Here is a 16,971-nt window from a genome sequence, read left to right on the forward strand (position 1 = left end):
TCTAAGTGGAAAACACAACCTGTGATGCTTTTTTACCCTATGAAATCTGCTAATCATTTGAAAAAAAATGATACTCTCGAAATATGTTCACTTTACAAAATTTGCAAAAAATGATATACTTACATTTATTTATCATGTATTTATAGACACTGATGGTGATGAAAGAACTCATGATGTTCTAGTGAAGATAAAAACTCCAGCTGATTGGGATAAAGGAAAGATTGCAGAAAAAATGAAAGAACGTGTCGAAAAAGACCACAAAATGAATTCCAGTAGAGACATACAGCTAATTGACTTTAAATTTAAATGTCTGCTTTTAAAAACAAAAGTATCAAGTTATCTGTTACAAAACAGATCTGAACTGATGTGTGCCATAGGACGGTTTCTTAAGAGCATTCTTGATGACTGTGAAATAGATTTTTCTAAACCAGAAACTATAATGATTACAATTGATGTTCAGTCTTCAGAGGCATTATGGAGAGGTATGTTCATTAATTTATATTTTTCAAGAAATATTTCAAAGAATGCAGAATATATTGTAACAGTCACCCCAGACAAAATGTCTCTTAATTTTAGAATTTTTACCGCCACCTCTCTGTTCAGAAATAGCCAGGGGAAACAACGTTGTTTTCTCGCTTGGAATTATCTTTTCAGATTATTTACCCTTTTATTTAAAATCATGGTACTGTATCCAGTGTCTCCCGAATATTAAAATCATCGTAGTATGGTTCAACCAGCTGAGTTTTCTCGTGTTGTTAAACCACATGTTCACTTTCATTTTTGTCTGTGTGTAATTTAGCTATTGTGGCGCCGCCTTTTGTTTTGACGGTGTAAACATTATGAATATTTATGAGATAGTGAGTGACCTTGACTTTGTTGTAGTCAGAATATAGACAAAAATAGAGAACGCGCGTATGAATGACATACTAATTTTACAGATAGATTTTCTCTTTATTATTGTTTTAAAATATCAGATATTATTATTTCACTGCACTTCTAAAATATTTAAGAGTTCCGTGAACATATTTTTGTGAAGCTTTTCCCAATAATTTATGACTATCGGGGATTATTTTTCTACTTTATAGGTTTCCCTGATAGGCTTATCGGAAATCGATAGTTGTCCCGATATCATAATATATCACTGAAGGCTAAAAACCACTAATTCCACTTTCCATAGGCTTCTATGCTAATTTCACAATATTCAATGGCTTCTCTGGACTTTACCTTAACTTTAACCTGCAGAGGACTATATATCAGCATGATTCTACATATGTCAGCTCACAATCCTCAGAATGGCATGTGGGGTTAGCAGACTTGCAGTGCAGTACTGGTCACCGGAAGTGAAGGGTCTATAAATAGCATGGGAAATCCCAGTGTTTTCACAAGATAGGGGTATATTTAAAAATCATTATGGAGATTAGGCTCACATCACAAGAAGCAAAATGCACCTATAAAATGTACAGAAATGTTTTACCTTTCAGAAACTGTTTAAAATTTTTAAATAAGATGAGAACTTTTTTCACAGCACTATGAGGAAAAGGGGTAATTTCTGCGTAGGACTATTTTTGCGTACGTTCCAAATGCTCATTGGTTGAATTGGTGGTCTGTAACCTAAAGAGTCACTTTTTGTCTTAGAAAAAATAAATAACTATACAGGTATCTTCCTACACACATACTGAATGCATTTGCAAAGTTTCAGTGAAATGTGACAAGCACTTTTTTAAATATTTGATTTTTAAATATAGGGTAACCAAGTTGTGTGAGCAAAAAAGTGACAATATTCTACCATACTTAAATGCATTAAATATTTGCAGAGAACTTTTTCTGACTTTTCAAATAAAAAATATCAATTACAACTTGTTTTTTAACAATAATAATGAAGAAATAGTTTTAAAAGTAATCATTTTCTGAGAAATTGGTCTATTTTTAAAAATTTATTTCTGACATGCCTCCCCCTTTTTCTTGATCACATGTCAAAAATCCTAAATCTTTAAATTTTCACAAAAGGTGATATATTTGGCTTTAAATTTGTAAATACAGTGTTTTCACATTAAAACATGACCAGTAAAGGGCACCTAAAGCAAAAAAGTGCTCAATAATGGATTTTCCATGTTGCCATAGGGGAATGCTTATATGGCCTTAACCGCAGTAATGAAAGTGAGTTTTTCCTCATTTCTAACCTAATTTTTGCTCAAATCTACACAAAACTTGATTTCAAGTGCTTATTACCACCATATTTAGTTAAATATAGCCCTCAAAGTTTAATATTTGATATTTTTACTAAATTTTCTACACTTTTTACAAGATAGGACATAAAAATCAGCCAAAAAGACCAATTTTCCATAATTTGGACCTATAACTTAAAAAAATGCATATTTTGAAGGATTTTTGTAGTGTATTCCTCTCATGGCAAAGTTAACAAGATCTTCAAGTAGTTTAAAGCTATTTCAAGAAACTTTTCATTTTGCCATGGCTTCCACTTAAGGCTAAAAACCACTAATTCCACTTCCCACAGGCTTCTATGCTAATTTGACAATATTCAATGGCTTCTCTGGACTTTACCTTAACTTTAACCTGCAGAGGACTATATATCAACATGATTCTACATATGTCAGCTCACAATCCTCAGAATGGCATGTGGGGTTAGCAGACTTGCAGTGCAGTACTGGTCACCGGAAGTGAAGGGTCTATAAATAGCATGGGAAATCCCAGTGTTTTCACAAGATAGGGGTATATTTAAAAATCATTATGGAAATTAGGCTCACATCACAAGAAGCAAAATGCACCTATAAAATGTACAGAAATGTTTTACCTTTCAGAAACTGTTTAACATTTTTAAATAAGATGAGAACTTTTTTCACAGCACTATGAGGAAAAGGGGTAATTTCTGCGTAGGACTATTTTTGCGTACGTTCCAAATGCTCATTGGTTGAATTGGTGGTCTGTAACCTAAAGAGTCACTTTTTGTCTTAGAAAAAATAAATAACTATACAGGTATCTTCCTACACACATACTGAATGCATTTGCAAAGTTTCAGTGAAATGTGACAAGCACTTTTTTAAATATTTGATTTTTAAATATAGGGTAACCAAGTTGTGTGAGCAAAAAAGTGACAATATTCTACCATACTTAAATGCATTAAATATTTGCAGAGAACTTTTTCTGACTTTTCAAATAAAAAATATCAATTACAACTTGTTTTTTAACAATAATAATGAAGAAATAGTTTTAAAAGTAATCATTTTCTGAGAAATTGGTCTATTTTTAAAAATTTATTTCTGACATGCCTCCCCCTTTTTCTTGATCACATGTCAAAAATCCTAAATCTTTAAATTTTCACAAAAGGTGATATATTTGGCTTTAAATTTGTAAATACAGTGTTTTCACATTAAAACATGACCAGTAAAGGGCACCTAAAGCAAAAAAGTGCTCAATAATGGATTTTCCATGTTGCCATAGGGGAATGCTTATATGGCCTTAACCGCAGTAATGAAAGTGAGTTTTTCCTCATTTCTAACCTAATTTTTGCTCAAATCTACACAAAACTTGATTTCAAGTGCTTATTACCACCATATTTAGTTAAATATAGCCCTCAAAGTTTAATATTTGATATTTTTACTAAATTTTCTACACTTTTTACAAGATAGGACATAAAAATCAGCCAAAAAGACCAATTTTCCATAATTTGGACCTATAACTTAAAAAAATGCATATTTTGAAGGATTTTTGTAGTGTATTCCTCTCATGGCAAAGTTAACAAGATCTTCAAGTAGTTTAAAGCTATTTCAAGAAACTTTTCATTTTGCCATGGCTTCCACTTAAGGCTAAAAACCACTAATTCCACTTCCCACAGGCTTCTATGCTAATTTGACAATATTCAATGGCTTCTCTGGACTTTACCTTAACTTTAACCTGCAGAGGACTATATATCAACATGATTCTACATATGTCAGCTCACAATCCTCAGAATGGCATGTGGGGTTAGCAGACTTGCAGTGCAGTACTGGTCACCGGAAGTGAAGGGTCTATAAATAGCATGGGAAATCCCAGTGTTTTCACAAGATAGGGGTATATTTAAAAATCATTATGGAGATTAGGCTTCACATCACAAGAAGCAAAATGCACCTATAAAATGTACAGAAATGTTTTTCCTTTCAGAAACTGTTTAAATTTTTAAAATAAGATGAGAACTTTTTTCACAGCACTATGAGGAACAGGGGTAATTTCTGCGTAGGACTATTTTTGCGTACGTTCCAAATGCTCATTGGTTGAATTGGTGGTCTGTAACCTGAACGCAGACTGAATTCCGGGTTTTTTCTTTTTCTTTTGAGTGTGGAGGTTCCCGGTTAGATGTGCTGAAGTTTATATTTTCGATTAGTTTAAACTTGCCTTTTGAAATGATTTTCCATACATTATGGAAACTATAGTTAGATATTTTGGCTATTAATCTATATTCAGATTTACCTAATTACGCTTGCTTTTGCAGTGTTTTTCTATTCAGTAGACACAGTTGTCTACTAGATATTTTCCAAATTAATTGCAAAATTTAGAACTGTGATGTTTCTTGACTATACTTGTAGTAAAGAACATAAATAAAATGTTTCTGGTGATTCCGAGACATGTAGACTCAAACTTTGTTTAGCTAATGCTATTACATTGGGTTTCCATGTTGTAGAATGCTTAAATTACTAATACCCATTCTCTTGAAATAAATTACAATTATGCCTGACCTTACCCGATCCAGTCCTAGTAAGGGTTGTTCAACTGTGTGACCTTGGATGATATTTGTCTTTTGACAGTATTAAAGGTGCATTTAAATAAGGAATTCCAACTCTGGTATATTAGGGATAAATTAATCATCTACTAAATAAGGAAAACTTGTATTTCCTAAGATAATCTAGGAAGTACTGATTTCATCACTATTTATTCTTTATTATAATTAATTAAAAGTAACACAATATTGAATGACTAGATAATCATTATAAGTAGGTTTTACAGTTAAGTTGGCTGGTTGAACACATGGCACTATGATACATGTATTTTGACTATAGATTGTGTTGTTATCATTTATATATTGAAGACGTAGTAGAAAAATGTATTGTCCTGTAATTGAATATTGATCTCAAATTAATAGATATATTCTGCTCCATATTTGTGTAGATTTCATATTACCCTATATAGTTGTCCGGTTGGTCTGGCTTTGTCGTTCCATGGTAGTTAATCCTAGGGATTGTCACATGAGAGAATAGCATCCCAAACCGAACACGAAAATCTATTAATCATCTGACAAAAACACTCATTTGCTGGCGAGATGGATCCTAATACATATTTAGCTTCCTCGTGAATGTAGTACATCACAAAACACATGTATAATAATAATGTTCTAAAGAGTGGAACCACCCCACACCTCTCTTTTACTTAGAAATGGGCAAGAGTAATCAAGGGAACCAAGGTTATAGCAGTAATCAAAAGAATGTAACCCAGGGACAAAGACCAGACATGGAAAACAAACATACACAACAAAGAACATAAAGTAACTAAAATCATACATACAAAGTTGGCCTTCCAATGGGCATTACTTGTGCTCCTCTATTAGCCAACTTGTTTTTGTATTCATACGAGACTGAACGTTTTCAGAATATCGTAAAGAATGAAACTATAAAAGATGCTAAATCCTTTAATCTCACATACATGTGTATTGATGATTAACAACCCTTTCTTTGGTAAATGGTTATCTTCAATATATCCACCAGAGTAGAAAAGAGAATACAGAAACAGCTTGTTCAGCATCTTTTTTGGACCTACATGTTAAATTTGACAACAGTGGTCATCTCAGTACTTAGCTTTATAATAAAAACATGACTTCAGTTCTAAAATTATAAATTTTCCTTACCTGTGCAGCAATATACATTTGTACCATTATCTCCTGCAATTATGGTGTTTATATATTTTATATTATTCTTTGTACTGATATTAACACTGATTTACTGATTATGACACTAATGCTATTTAATCACCCATGGTATATTTATGCCACAATTAATGGAAAAGGGAGTTTTAACGTGCTGGAATTGTTTGAATTGCGTGTACCAAGTCAGGACCATTGTGGTGCCAGCTACTCCGATGATGTTGTTGTAATCTTTATTTTCAATTCTTTTTCCCAACCATTTTATTGATGAATTAGAGTTATCTTTCTTGGATTGTAAATAATGAAATTATTTTTTTTTTTTTGAATTGGAGTTATTTTTCTTGGATTCTGAAGTTCCTACGAGGTTATGGAGTCTAGATAAAGTTTGAATTTGGGGTCAAAATGTTCCTATGTGATGATTTGTAATTCACTGTTAGTTGTCCCATTAGATGCCCTAATTATTGGGTTGTAACTTTAACCGTTTATGAAAAAGGATAAAAGAGGGACGAGAACCATGCATTTTTTCTGATGTCAAGACTCTAATTTGAAAAAAAAAAATTTTGTAGAGATCTCTTCAAAAATGAATCAGAAGATGCTCTACAGCATGTGCAGTAAAAGAAAAGTTGTGGTTGCTTTTGGAGCATGTGACTTAGTTAAATTAGGACTAAAATGGCACAGAAAACAAGATTGCTCTGTTGTCTGGACAATATTTTGATTATTGGGATGAAGATATGCACAATTTCAATACACATAATGTCAAAATTTTGAATTAAATGTATATCATATAGTTTTACTGATGATACACGTATAAGAGGATGGGATGATTTTACATGTATGTGGTAATACAGCTTTCTTTATTTGACAATACTTTTGATAAGCATCTAATAAAACTAAGAAACCATGATAGGGCATAGGTCAAGTTCACAAGGTCAAATTATACACTAAGGAGTAAGTATGCTTAAATTATCTATTGTTTCCAACATTACTTAGAATAAGTTAATTCAGGTATTTTTTTTCAAACAGATGAAGATGCTGACATGACTGATATGATTGTTGAAACACAGAATGCAAAACAAGACACAGTAAAAGGTACTTGTACATTCTGTGCCACAGTCAAATTTTAGTATATTTACCATAAAACTTGTATAGTGGTAATTTTAATTTTGTAGCAACATAACTCTTTTCCAGAAGATTGGAAGAAGTCTGTATAATACTAAAAGTCTGCATAAAACAGGCATTTCTTAGTTTCCAAGCAGTTGATATGGATCTCAATGACATGGTAGTACAAGTTGACATATTAATAAAAAAAATAATTTGGTGAATTAAAATGGTTTGGCTTTTACCTTTTAGGAATTAAGGGCCACAGGGTACAGAGACAACTTTCTATGAATTACCTATTTCTTTTATCACTTTTGTTTTGGTCATAAACTTATGCTGTATGCATGGTATGTGTTAACTATTGCATCACAAATTGATTTCAGATCTGTATCTGCATGTTATTCTAACCATTTTTGTCCCAAATGTTGAGGGTTATATATCTGTGGTGGTATCAAGCTGCACCCTTTGAAGCATTTCATTTTTAGAATACATTTAATAACACTAATGTAAACACCATAGAGTCAACTGTGAGAACTATCTAACCATAATAGGTTAAAGACCAAGGTCCCTATGTCTAGCATGCCCCTTGTTTACTTTTTTAAACAGGAATATTTGTGTATAATTTTTTTTTATAGATACAGATTCTGATATGGAACCCCAAACACATAATGCTGGACAAGGAACAGTAAAAGGTAAGTGATCATTGATAGCAGCTTGGATAAAGTTTCTTGTATATATTTGATATTCCAGAAATTTTATCAAAGCTTTTTAATTTTTAAAATTTGTTATATTATTTTCGATTTTTTATTTTAACGATTCTTCGAACCTTATGAATATGGTTAAATTAGCAACTTCCGAGAATTTCTCGCTTTATGGTACCTTCTAATGTTTCTTTTACTGTAGAATGAAGAATTGTATTCATCTCATGTAAAAAACAGTGTATATGTGTATATGCAATCATTGCACAATATAGGTTGAAAGAAATTGAGATAAAACAGCTATTCTTATGTGATGTGCTTCAAAGCTCTTTAGACCACAGCCATATTAAAAAAGTGAAAATCACATGACTAACATTTTGTGCAACTCATTGGCTGTGTCTATTCAAAAATATGGAGAAACTAGTCCTATTAGAATTGAAATGAATCCATAAACTCCATTATATCATTTTTTTACCACAGGTTGGTGTAAAACAATGCAACATAAATGGCCAGCTTGTGATAAAGCAATAATAGACAAAACGGAGTTTCCGTAATTTATTTCTTAATTCTATGTTCCAAAATAAATTTTATGGTCAGTGCTTGCTGTGTTCGAACTTATTCAACTATCAAAAGATTTTTAAGAAGTCACAATCAAATTAACTCACATGATAAGATAACCTGCATGCATAGGTTCCTGAATTGCATTTAATTTTTTTTTCTTTTTTACTCGGGTACTAATATATATATTTTTATCATGTAGAAAATTCATCATGCTCAATTTGCAATGGTGGGGTTATTTGTAATGTCTGCCGTGAAAACATTGCTGCAGAAATTACAAATAGTGAGTATGAATACCTTCAATTTATTGAATTTAATGGTCATTATATGATATATTTTATATACTTGTAGCAAGTTATAAATGTTTATTATAAAGATAGCAGTGATTTACTGAATGTTCCCAGCGTAAAACTTTCAATAATTCACACTGTGAAATTTCACTATTGCATTTTCTCCTGCCAAAACATCTCAAAAAACACAACAAGAATATTAATCTGGTGTTCACAAAATTTAAAATTTATGAATTTAAAAGTTCAGCACACTCGTTGAATCTAGGTCTTCTTCGGCACGCATATTCATACTTTGGTTATTCACTCCTTCCAATTAATTATCCTATTAATATCAATAATAATTAATTCATCATTTATTCTTATGAAACACACACATGGAGATATGGACAATCTAGATTTGTAGTTGAAATATTTTTGTGTCTTTTTCTACAAAATCAACACTATAAATGAATGTAATACTATTTTGTTTTTATAGCTTCATAAATTAAGCATTTCATATTATATTCTCCTTCATAAAGTTTTGAGTAATTACATTCCCATGGTAACTTTCTCCTATAAAAATATAAGAGATGATCATACAACCAACGTCTAAAATTATATTCTTATAACACTTTTCATATATCATATAAATAATGGTTTTCTTTAATGGGAAAAAAAATCTTTACTGTCCATGTGAAAGGGAAGGACTGGTTTCATACAATCTCGCTGAAAATATGAATACTGAACTGTAAAATTGGAAAGATTTCTTGAACATTACATTTTTTATCAAATAATGGTACATAAGGTTTTTTCTCCAGATTCAGATTCAAAAGCAATTGCACTAATTGCCATGAAACTTTATGAACTTTTTTCCCATAGATTTAAACAACTTTTCTAGTTTTTTTATCATACCCTCCAGAAGCCAAGTTTTGGGATTTATAGAAATTACATTCTTCATTTAGCTGGTTATCAGTCTATGAAATGTTTGATAAGTCTTATATATTGCAAGCATTTAGGTAATTTAATCATTTTCATCTTGGTCAAAATCATATCTTATCAAATATTCAATCAAAGATCAAGTTCAGAGCTTAATCAAGATTGAACTGAGTCCCTGATTGCCTTAGGATTTTACATCTGTGTTATATCAAGCTGCACTCCGCCAAGCATTTTATGTAAGTGCAAGGAGTTAAATATAAATCCTTGGTAAGAGATATTTGACATTTTTCAAGATACTCATCAGTAGAAATTAAATGATTTGGAATCTCCTCTAAAATTTCCTGGTAATTGTCTTCTATCGTATGAATTTATTGTTAAGAATTTCGAAGTGTATATATGCATACCATACCACTAATTTGATGTAGCAAATTTTGAAGTTCTTATGGAACTACTTCTTAGTGGTGGGTACATCAAATGCCTCATCCATGATATGATTTTAGACTTTGCCCATGAGGAACAGTTTTAAAACCTCTAGTTTGCATTTTGTACTTTGTCTGTTTGTAGATGACCAGGCTAAGTATGTATTATCCACTAGGAAAAACTCAGTCCAAGGTTTGGGTAAAATTGAAACAGATCAAATACTTGGTATGTATAATAAAATGCAATTTTTTATTATTGTTGCTTTTCAAGAATTATCAAATTATCGTAAAGTCAAATAATTAGATTCATATTTCTACAAATTTGACCAAGTCTGTATCCTCTGCCTTGATTGAGGTATGCAGTAATCATGCTGACCATTTGTATGCAGTAATCATGTTGACCATTTGTCTGTCTGCGCCTGCATACATTTGTTCATCAGTTTGCCCTTGTTTTGCAATATGTTTGTATTCTCAAAAACCACTTATCAAACTTACTTGTTACAATATATACAAATATGTCTTTTTGTGGGTTTCGATTTCTTCCTTTTTGAAGACTTTGCTAAAATTATAATAATATATTTTTTGCATTACTCATTGAGGGGTAACATGACTATGTAGTTATATGTAGATCACAAGTGGTGAAGGACACTTCATGCCTGTTTTATGGCTTTTCCAATCAAATGAATGAGATTGTGACATGAATTAGGAAGAACAAATGAGTTTGAATTCAGGTTTTTTTGACAATTAAAGGCCTAATTTGACCTTAAAAAATCCTGATTGCTAGAAAAATTGCCAAAATTGTGTATAACACTCTAAATCATGTAAGTGTGTAGGTTTTAGGTTTTACTTCATTGGGTGTATCAAGCTTCTTCTTGTGAAGCATTATATGTAAGTTATACTTATTTATGATTTTTATCAGTCAAATTGTGGAAGAGTTACAGGGCTAAGACAACTTCAATTCTTAGCAGTAGCATAAGGTATGTCAGTTTTGTTTTTAATAGTATTAAATGCTGTTTCCCTTGACCCAATGGTTTGTTGTTAGGCTTTGCCATAATGGACAGAGCTATAGAGCCTGAAGTTTTCAATGTGTACTTTGTGTTTTGCAGTTGACAATTCCAAATACACAATGCCTTCAATGGTATACCCAGTATCAGCCTCTAAATACATTAGAAAGGGTTTTAAAGTAGGTACGTACCTTAATTATGAATTTTCATTAATCATTGTTGATATTCACAAATTATCATATAGTCAAGTACTTTGATACATATTAATCCAAATTTTCCTTATCTCCCTGTGACCGTAGAAGAAATGTGATGTCTTAGTTCAAGGGTCGCTTTAGGAAATGCGAGGTGTCCGTCTGTGTGTCCATCTGTCCTACACAAACTCACAATTACAAATTCACACGGGGTGTGAGGAATGTTTTAACCAACTTTATTTATACAGAGAGTTTAAAAAAATGATAATCAGCATTGTATGATAGTTTCAGGGGGAGTTTTGCCAATTTGATTATCAAACATTTTAGCGTCAGTAGGGTGGGAAATATGTTACAATGTTCTTTTCTTGAAAAAATAGATCTAGTTTTCGTAATCCCAACTAGTTGAAAATTTTGGGAACAAGTCATTATTTATGATAGTCCTGTATTATTCCAAATATGATTAGAGTGCAAGTATTACATATTTTATATTTTTTATATGTTTCAGTAGAGAGGTCTTGCTACAAATCCATGCATATATTTAGATAATATCTTCTTTTACGTTTTGGCAAAATGGGTCTGAACATAGCCTAATGAAACATAATTCAAAATATCCAAAATTACAAAATTTTGTTGCTGTGGTATCCAGTTTTAAACCAATCAGATTGTTTTGTACTTTATTGTAAATTGTTTTACTTAAGACATATTTCATTAATATAACTATGTAGTTTGACAAATTTCCACCATTAGATATAAAAAATTACATTCAATTGTGACATTTTTGTGATCAGTAGGCTTTAAATTGATGGTTGCTAAGCAGTAGCTGTTGCTATGGTAATGGTGAAAATATTTTTGATTTTTTTTTTATTTTATTCATTGTTTTTCCAATATGTCCAACTGATTTTAAAGTCAATTTGGATCAGATGAAAATTATGCAGAAATGGGACACAAATGTGATTAACTTTCTTACATGATCGTTGACTCCCACTTTTTAAAGTTTATAGCATCAGCTAATGGATACCTTTTCATACTGCAAGTTTGAAGTCAGAATATGGTTCAAAAGTTAGGTTTTTTTGTGGGAAACGATAAAAGGTTCTTTTAAGGCAGAAAAAACTTATTGTAACATGTTGATTCTTTGGACACTGTCTGTCGAATTATAAAAAATGCAAATAAGGTTGACCTAAACCTTTTACTTTTTCTTATTATTCACCAATTACTATTTGGGTATTATTGTGTTAATTAGTATTACTAAAAGGCTTATTACTATTCCAGGAGAGCTATTTAAGTTACTTAGAACCCAAACTTGGGTTGGTATTAGTAATATTCAACTTGCTTGAATCAAATTGGAAGATTATAAAGCAATAACACTATTTAATTGACATGATTGAATTATTGTTTAGTCTTGGCTTTATTTACCATACCTGTACACCTCCCACTTTTTGGGGAAACCCCTGTATTTCAGCTATGTCTTCATAAAGAATGTATCTTCTGCCTTTTTCTCAATAATATGGGAAATGCAAATGTATATCTTTAAATTTTTGTTCATTCTACAACTTCCACAAGAATGGAAAAAACAGTGCTAACAGCACTTTGATTCATTTTGTACCTCACCTGGCCACTTGGCGTTCGTCATCGTTATAACATTTTCAAAACTCTTCTCTATTGACATTACTTGAATAATTAGAACCAAAAGGTATGAATGTTTCTTAGTGTGTTCTGCATATACTTGATGTAAAGATGTTAAGGGTGATGAGATCTATCTGTTGTCATTTTTTTTATCCATTGACGAAAATGACAGCCGTTACTAAAATTAGAACATAGGGTTCAGACAGAAGGTTTTTGCACGTATGTCCAAGACTGTAAGGTTTAGCCTAATTGTAACATGGAGTAATATGTTCATAATATATATCATATATATATGATAATATATATGAAAAGTGAAATTTGCAGGTAAATGTTTTTGGTCATATTTATGGCAAGCCGTTGTGGAATTTATTTCCCATTTATTGATATCAACTTGGCCGGTGTTTCTAGAAAAGCAGAGGACGATTACCCTACCGGTGCACCTGGTCCATGCTCCCAGTTTTTAGTGGAGTCCGAGTTGCTCATTTTACTTTTGTTACTTTGTATGTATGATTTTAGTTACTTTATGTTCTTTGTTGTGTATGTCTGTTTTCCATGTCTGGTCTTTGTCCCTGGATTACATTCTTTTGATTACTGCTATAACCTTGGTTCCCTTGATTACTCTATCAATAAATATTTAATAACATGTTAATAAATATTTATCAACATGTGCATAAATGATTTATTGATATCAATAAATGGATGAATTATTAACATGTTGATAAATATTTATTAAGGTGTTGATTAATCATTTATTGATATCAATATTCATTTATTAACATGTTAATAGATATGTAATATTTATTGATATCCATTAATGCCAATTTATTGATATCAATAATTAATCTTAAATGAATTATTGAGGTCAATAAATAATTTATTGATATCAATAAATGGGGAATAAATTCCACAATGGCTTGCCATACATGTTGGAGTTATTGCTCTTTTTTTTTTTACATTTGTTTGCTATTTTAATGATGTCATCTTAAAAAAAAAAATCTCGAAAACTTGACAGAAATTAATTGTTCCTTAGGTATGAGTGTAAGGAATTTTTATCCCAGAAAAAAACCTGATTGTTTTTATAAAAAAAAATAATGTTGATTATCGAGACTTGTACACTATTCCAGCACTTTAGAGCTTCTAGTATTATATGGCAACAGAACTTTGCAATTGTATAATGTTATCGTATAACGTCAGTCTCGTTTTTGTCAGTAGGCAGTTTCGTGCAATGCATTAATATTAATTTGTTGATCTTTAAATAATATATTACAAAAGGTTTCAAATTACAAAAGGAAGGTTGTATATGATAATAAGAATAAAGAATAAGTGAACACAAGTTACGTTTAAAAAGCACCTACATGTGCATTCAAATGAAATATAAATAAAACCGTAAAATATTTAAAGAATGTGTGGCCATATTTTTGTCCTGAAGGCCTTCGTCAGGAACAAAAGGTGATGAAAAGCTAATGATTTGTCAGTGATTTGGGGGGTTATGACTGCGGTTCCTGGTGTCCTAATAAGTCCTAAGCTTGTCGTAAAAGGCGACTAAATAGTGCTCAGAATCCTGGCCGGGGGCTAGAGCGATCTGCCCACAGAACAACTGGGTCGTGTGCCCCAAGTGGTAGAATGGGGTAACCCTGGCATGTAACATTCTGGAATAGTTGGACTATATTATGGAAAACCTGGCAGCAAACCATAGTGGTGCAACGTGTTGGGAAAGATGCCACGTTCCTCGCACATTAAAGAACCCTTCTGTGGTATTCTCTCGAAGTAGGAAACCATTGGGCTCCGCCACAGGAGGCTAAATTGCCCGACCCTACCCACCTCTCCCAGTTTCCAGTGGCAATCAAAATTTGTCCTGGTGTCCCATCCCATTTTTCATGACATCATCATTTCATGTTCATTTTATCATCCATTACATGTTCATCGTCTGAATATAGCTGAAAAATTGCTGCTCAGGTGTTAAACCCAACAATCAGTCGATCAACAATCAATCAACCTGTTTGGAATAAGGAGCCGAAAACGAGCATTTCATAGAATTTAACTACTGTAAACGTATTAATTTTCGCGGTTTTTGAAAAGTCAACATGTTCGCGGGTATTAATTTTTGGCGGTTTTCATGGTTGATGAAAATGAAATTTTTCGATAGTCTGGGCAGTGTGTGATTCTTCTTTTGATCAGTTATTTTATCGTTATTTTAAATAAATTAATGAGGCCGTTAATACGACATTACCATGGCCATTTTAATCTAACAGTGTATATATTCTTATATAAAACTAAAAAAGGAATGTACTTGATTGTCCAAGCTTTAGCTAATTGTAGGGATAACTTTTGACACTTTAATTGCATGTTTACGGATTAACTTTTTATTTAGAGTACTCGGCGTGTGTATTTAACAGTAACCTTTCATCGGTGATTACCTGTAGTGCGTGTTTGACACTTACATTTTATTCTTTTTGTTAATTGAATGTTTCCATGTAGTATTTTCTTGATGTAACAGGTATTCTATGGCCATTGATACAAATCATTAGGTAAACAAGATCATGAATTTAGAAATTATAAACCTCATGCTTAAATTACTGTATACGTTTTTATAAAAGATCAAGTATAAAATTCATACTTGATCACATTGAATGATACAACCTTTACACAAAACGAAGTTTCTATTCAACATTGTGGAAACCATGTTTATAACTGTCAAAGGACTTTTGGTAATATGAATATATTTTCGCTGGTACTATTTTTTTGCTATTGAGGCAACCGTGAAAATGGTGAAAATTAGTACACCACGACAATTAATACGCTTACAGTATTTAACTCCATGAAAAGCAAATTGGCGTCTTTGATACTGGTCAACAATCTTCTATACCATGAAAGTTAGGCTGGGATTGTGGCCAAGACTTGAACCGTTTAGCATGAGCGACCAAAAAGGGACCAGAAACAAGCATTTTCCTGAGGTCCAGACAAAATATTGACTATAAGTAGTTTGATCTTTTCAAAATTGTACGTAGGGTTCAGACAGAAGTTTTTTGCATATATCTCCAAAACTGTTAGCTTTTAGCCAAATTCTTACAGAGGATAACGTTTATCAGCATATGATGAGATATTTACGTGTAAATCTGTTAAGCCATTTTGGAGTTATTCCCCTTTTTCGACGTTTTTTTTCTTTCAAGTTTTCTCCTCTAACTTAACCTGACAGATTAGAACCAAACTTGATATGAATGTTCCTTACGGTATTCTTCATACAACTAGTGTAGGTAATTTAGATCCGTCGAAAATCCTGGCACTCGTTACTAAAATAGAACATTGGGAGCAGACAGAAGTTTTCCGCAGATATCTCCAAAACTGTTAGGTATATAAAAATTCTGAACAGGGTTAAACGATCAGCATGATAAAATCTATCGGTGGTCATTTTTATTTGGTGTTAATCTGTTTGGCCATGTTGGAGTTATTGCCCTCTTTCCCAATTTTTCGCTATTAGGTATAGCCTAATTCTGACACAGGATAAATGGTCAGCATGATAAATCTAGTTGTTGTAAGTTATTCATGTTGTAATGTGTTAAGCTATGTTGGAGTTGTCACTTTTTTTCAATGTTTTTTTTGCTCTTTTTAATGTTATTTCTTTAAAAATATTTCTTCTCTGACTCTACCAGACCAACATGAACGATATTTGGTATGAAATTTTTAAGGTGTTCTGCATAGAACTGATGAGGGAATTTTTTATGCGTTAAAAATATGACAACTATTACTGAAAATGGAAAAAAGGGGTCATGCAGAATTATTTTCCCCCTCAGCTAACCCCTAAGGCCATGTGGGCTATTGTCATCACTTGGTGTTTGTCATCGTTGTTGTCATCTGAATAGTTTGAAAATTCTTACAAATTTTAACTGTTTTCCCTATCCTACTCTAATCTTGGTTACCTTGATTACTCGGGCATTCGGGAGGATTTACTGCCAGAACTGTTTTTGCAAAGATATGCATGTATCACTTATTGTATGATTTTAAATGATTTGTTGTTGGAATTATATTGAAGATGTTATTTGCAGGAGGAAGATAGCGATGATTGTGTCTGTCCATCTGTCGATCTGTTCCTTTGTCTGTCCACAACTTTTTTGTTACAGTTTCTTGTTTCACTGATGATCACAGCCATTTCATATTTTGATAGAAGCTGTATAAGGGTTTGCATAATTGCTAGAGCCAATAATTTAAGGCTGAACCAACATGATAATCCTTTCAAAAGACTTTTTTAATCATATTCTATGTGGATAGG

The 16,971-nt window shown here is 32.0% G+C and overlaps 1 protein-coding gene across 7 annotated transcripts in view; it reads left to right on the forward strand.

The window, feature by feature from the left end:
* Window positions 1–16,971, forward strand: part of LOC148612342 (uncharacterized) — a 41,256-nt gene that overhangs the window by 10,185 nt on the left and 14,100 nt on the right. For 6 of the 7 annotated variants that reach the window (XM_088593682.1, XM_088593685.1, XM_088593683.1 and 3 more), the window contains 6 exons: window positions 147–482; window positions 6,932–6,997; window positions 7,642–7,698; window positions 8,465–8,545; window positions 10,032–10,112; window positions 10,993–11,073. In XM_088593682.1, the coding sequence (XP_088449808.1) occupies window positions 147–482; window positions 6,932–6,997; window positions 7,642–7,698; window positions 8,465–8,545; window positions 10,032–10,112; window positions 10,993–11,073 (702 nt within the window). The remainder of the gene's footprint in view (window positions 1–146; window positions 483–6,931; window positions 6,998–7,641; window positions 7,699–8,464; window positions 8,546–10,031; window positions 10,113–10,992; window positions 11,074–16,971) is intronic. The other variant, XM_088593681.1, reaches the window with a different exon arrangement.

The sequence above is a fragment of the Perna viridis genome, chromosome 7, assembly GCF_037379345.1.
Source record: "Perna viridis isolate PV_CMFRI_1.1 ecotype Kerala chromosome 7, ASM3737934v1, whole genome shotgun sequence".
NCBI classification, from domain to species: domain Eukaryota; kingdom Metazoa; phylum Mollusca; class Bivalvia; order Mytilida; family Mytilidae; genus Perna; species Perna viridis.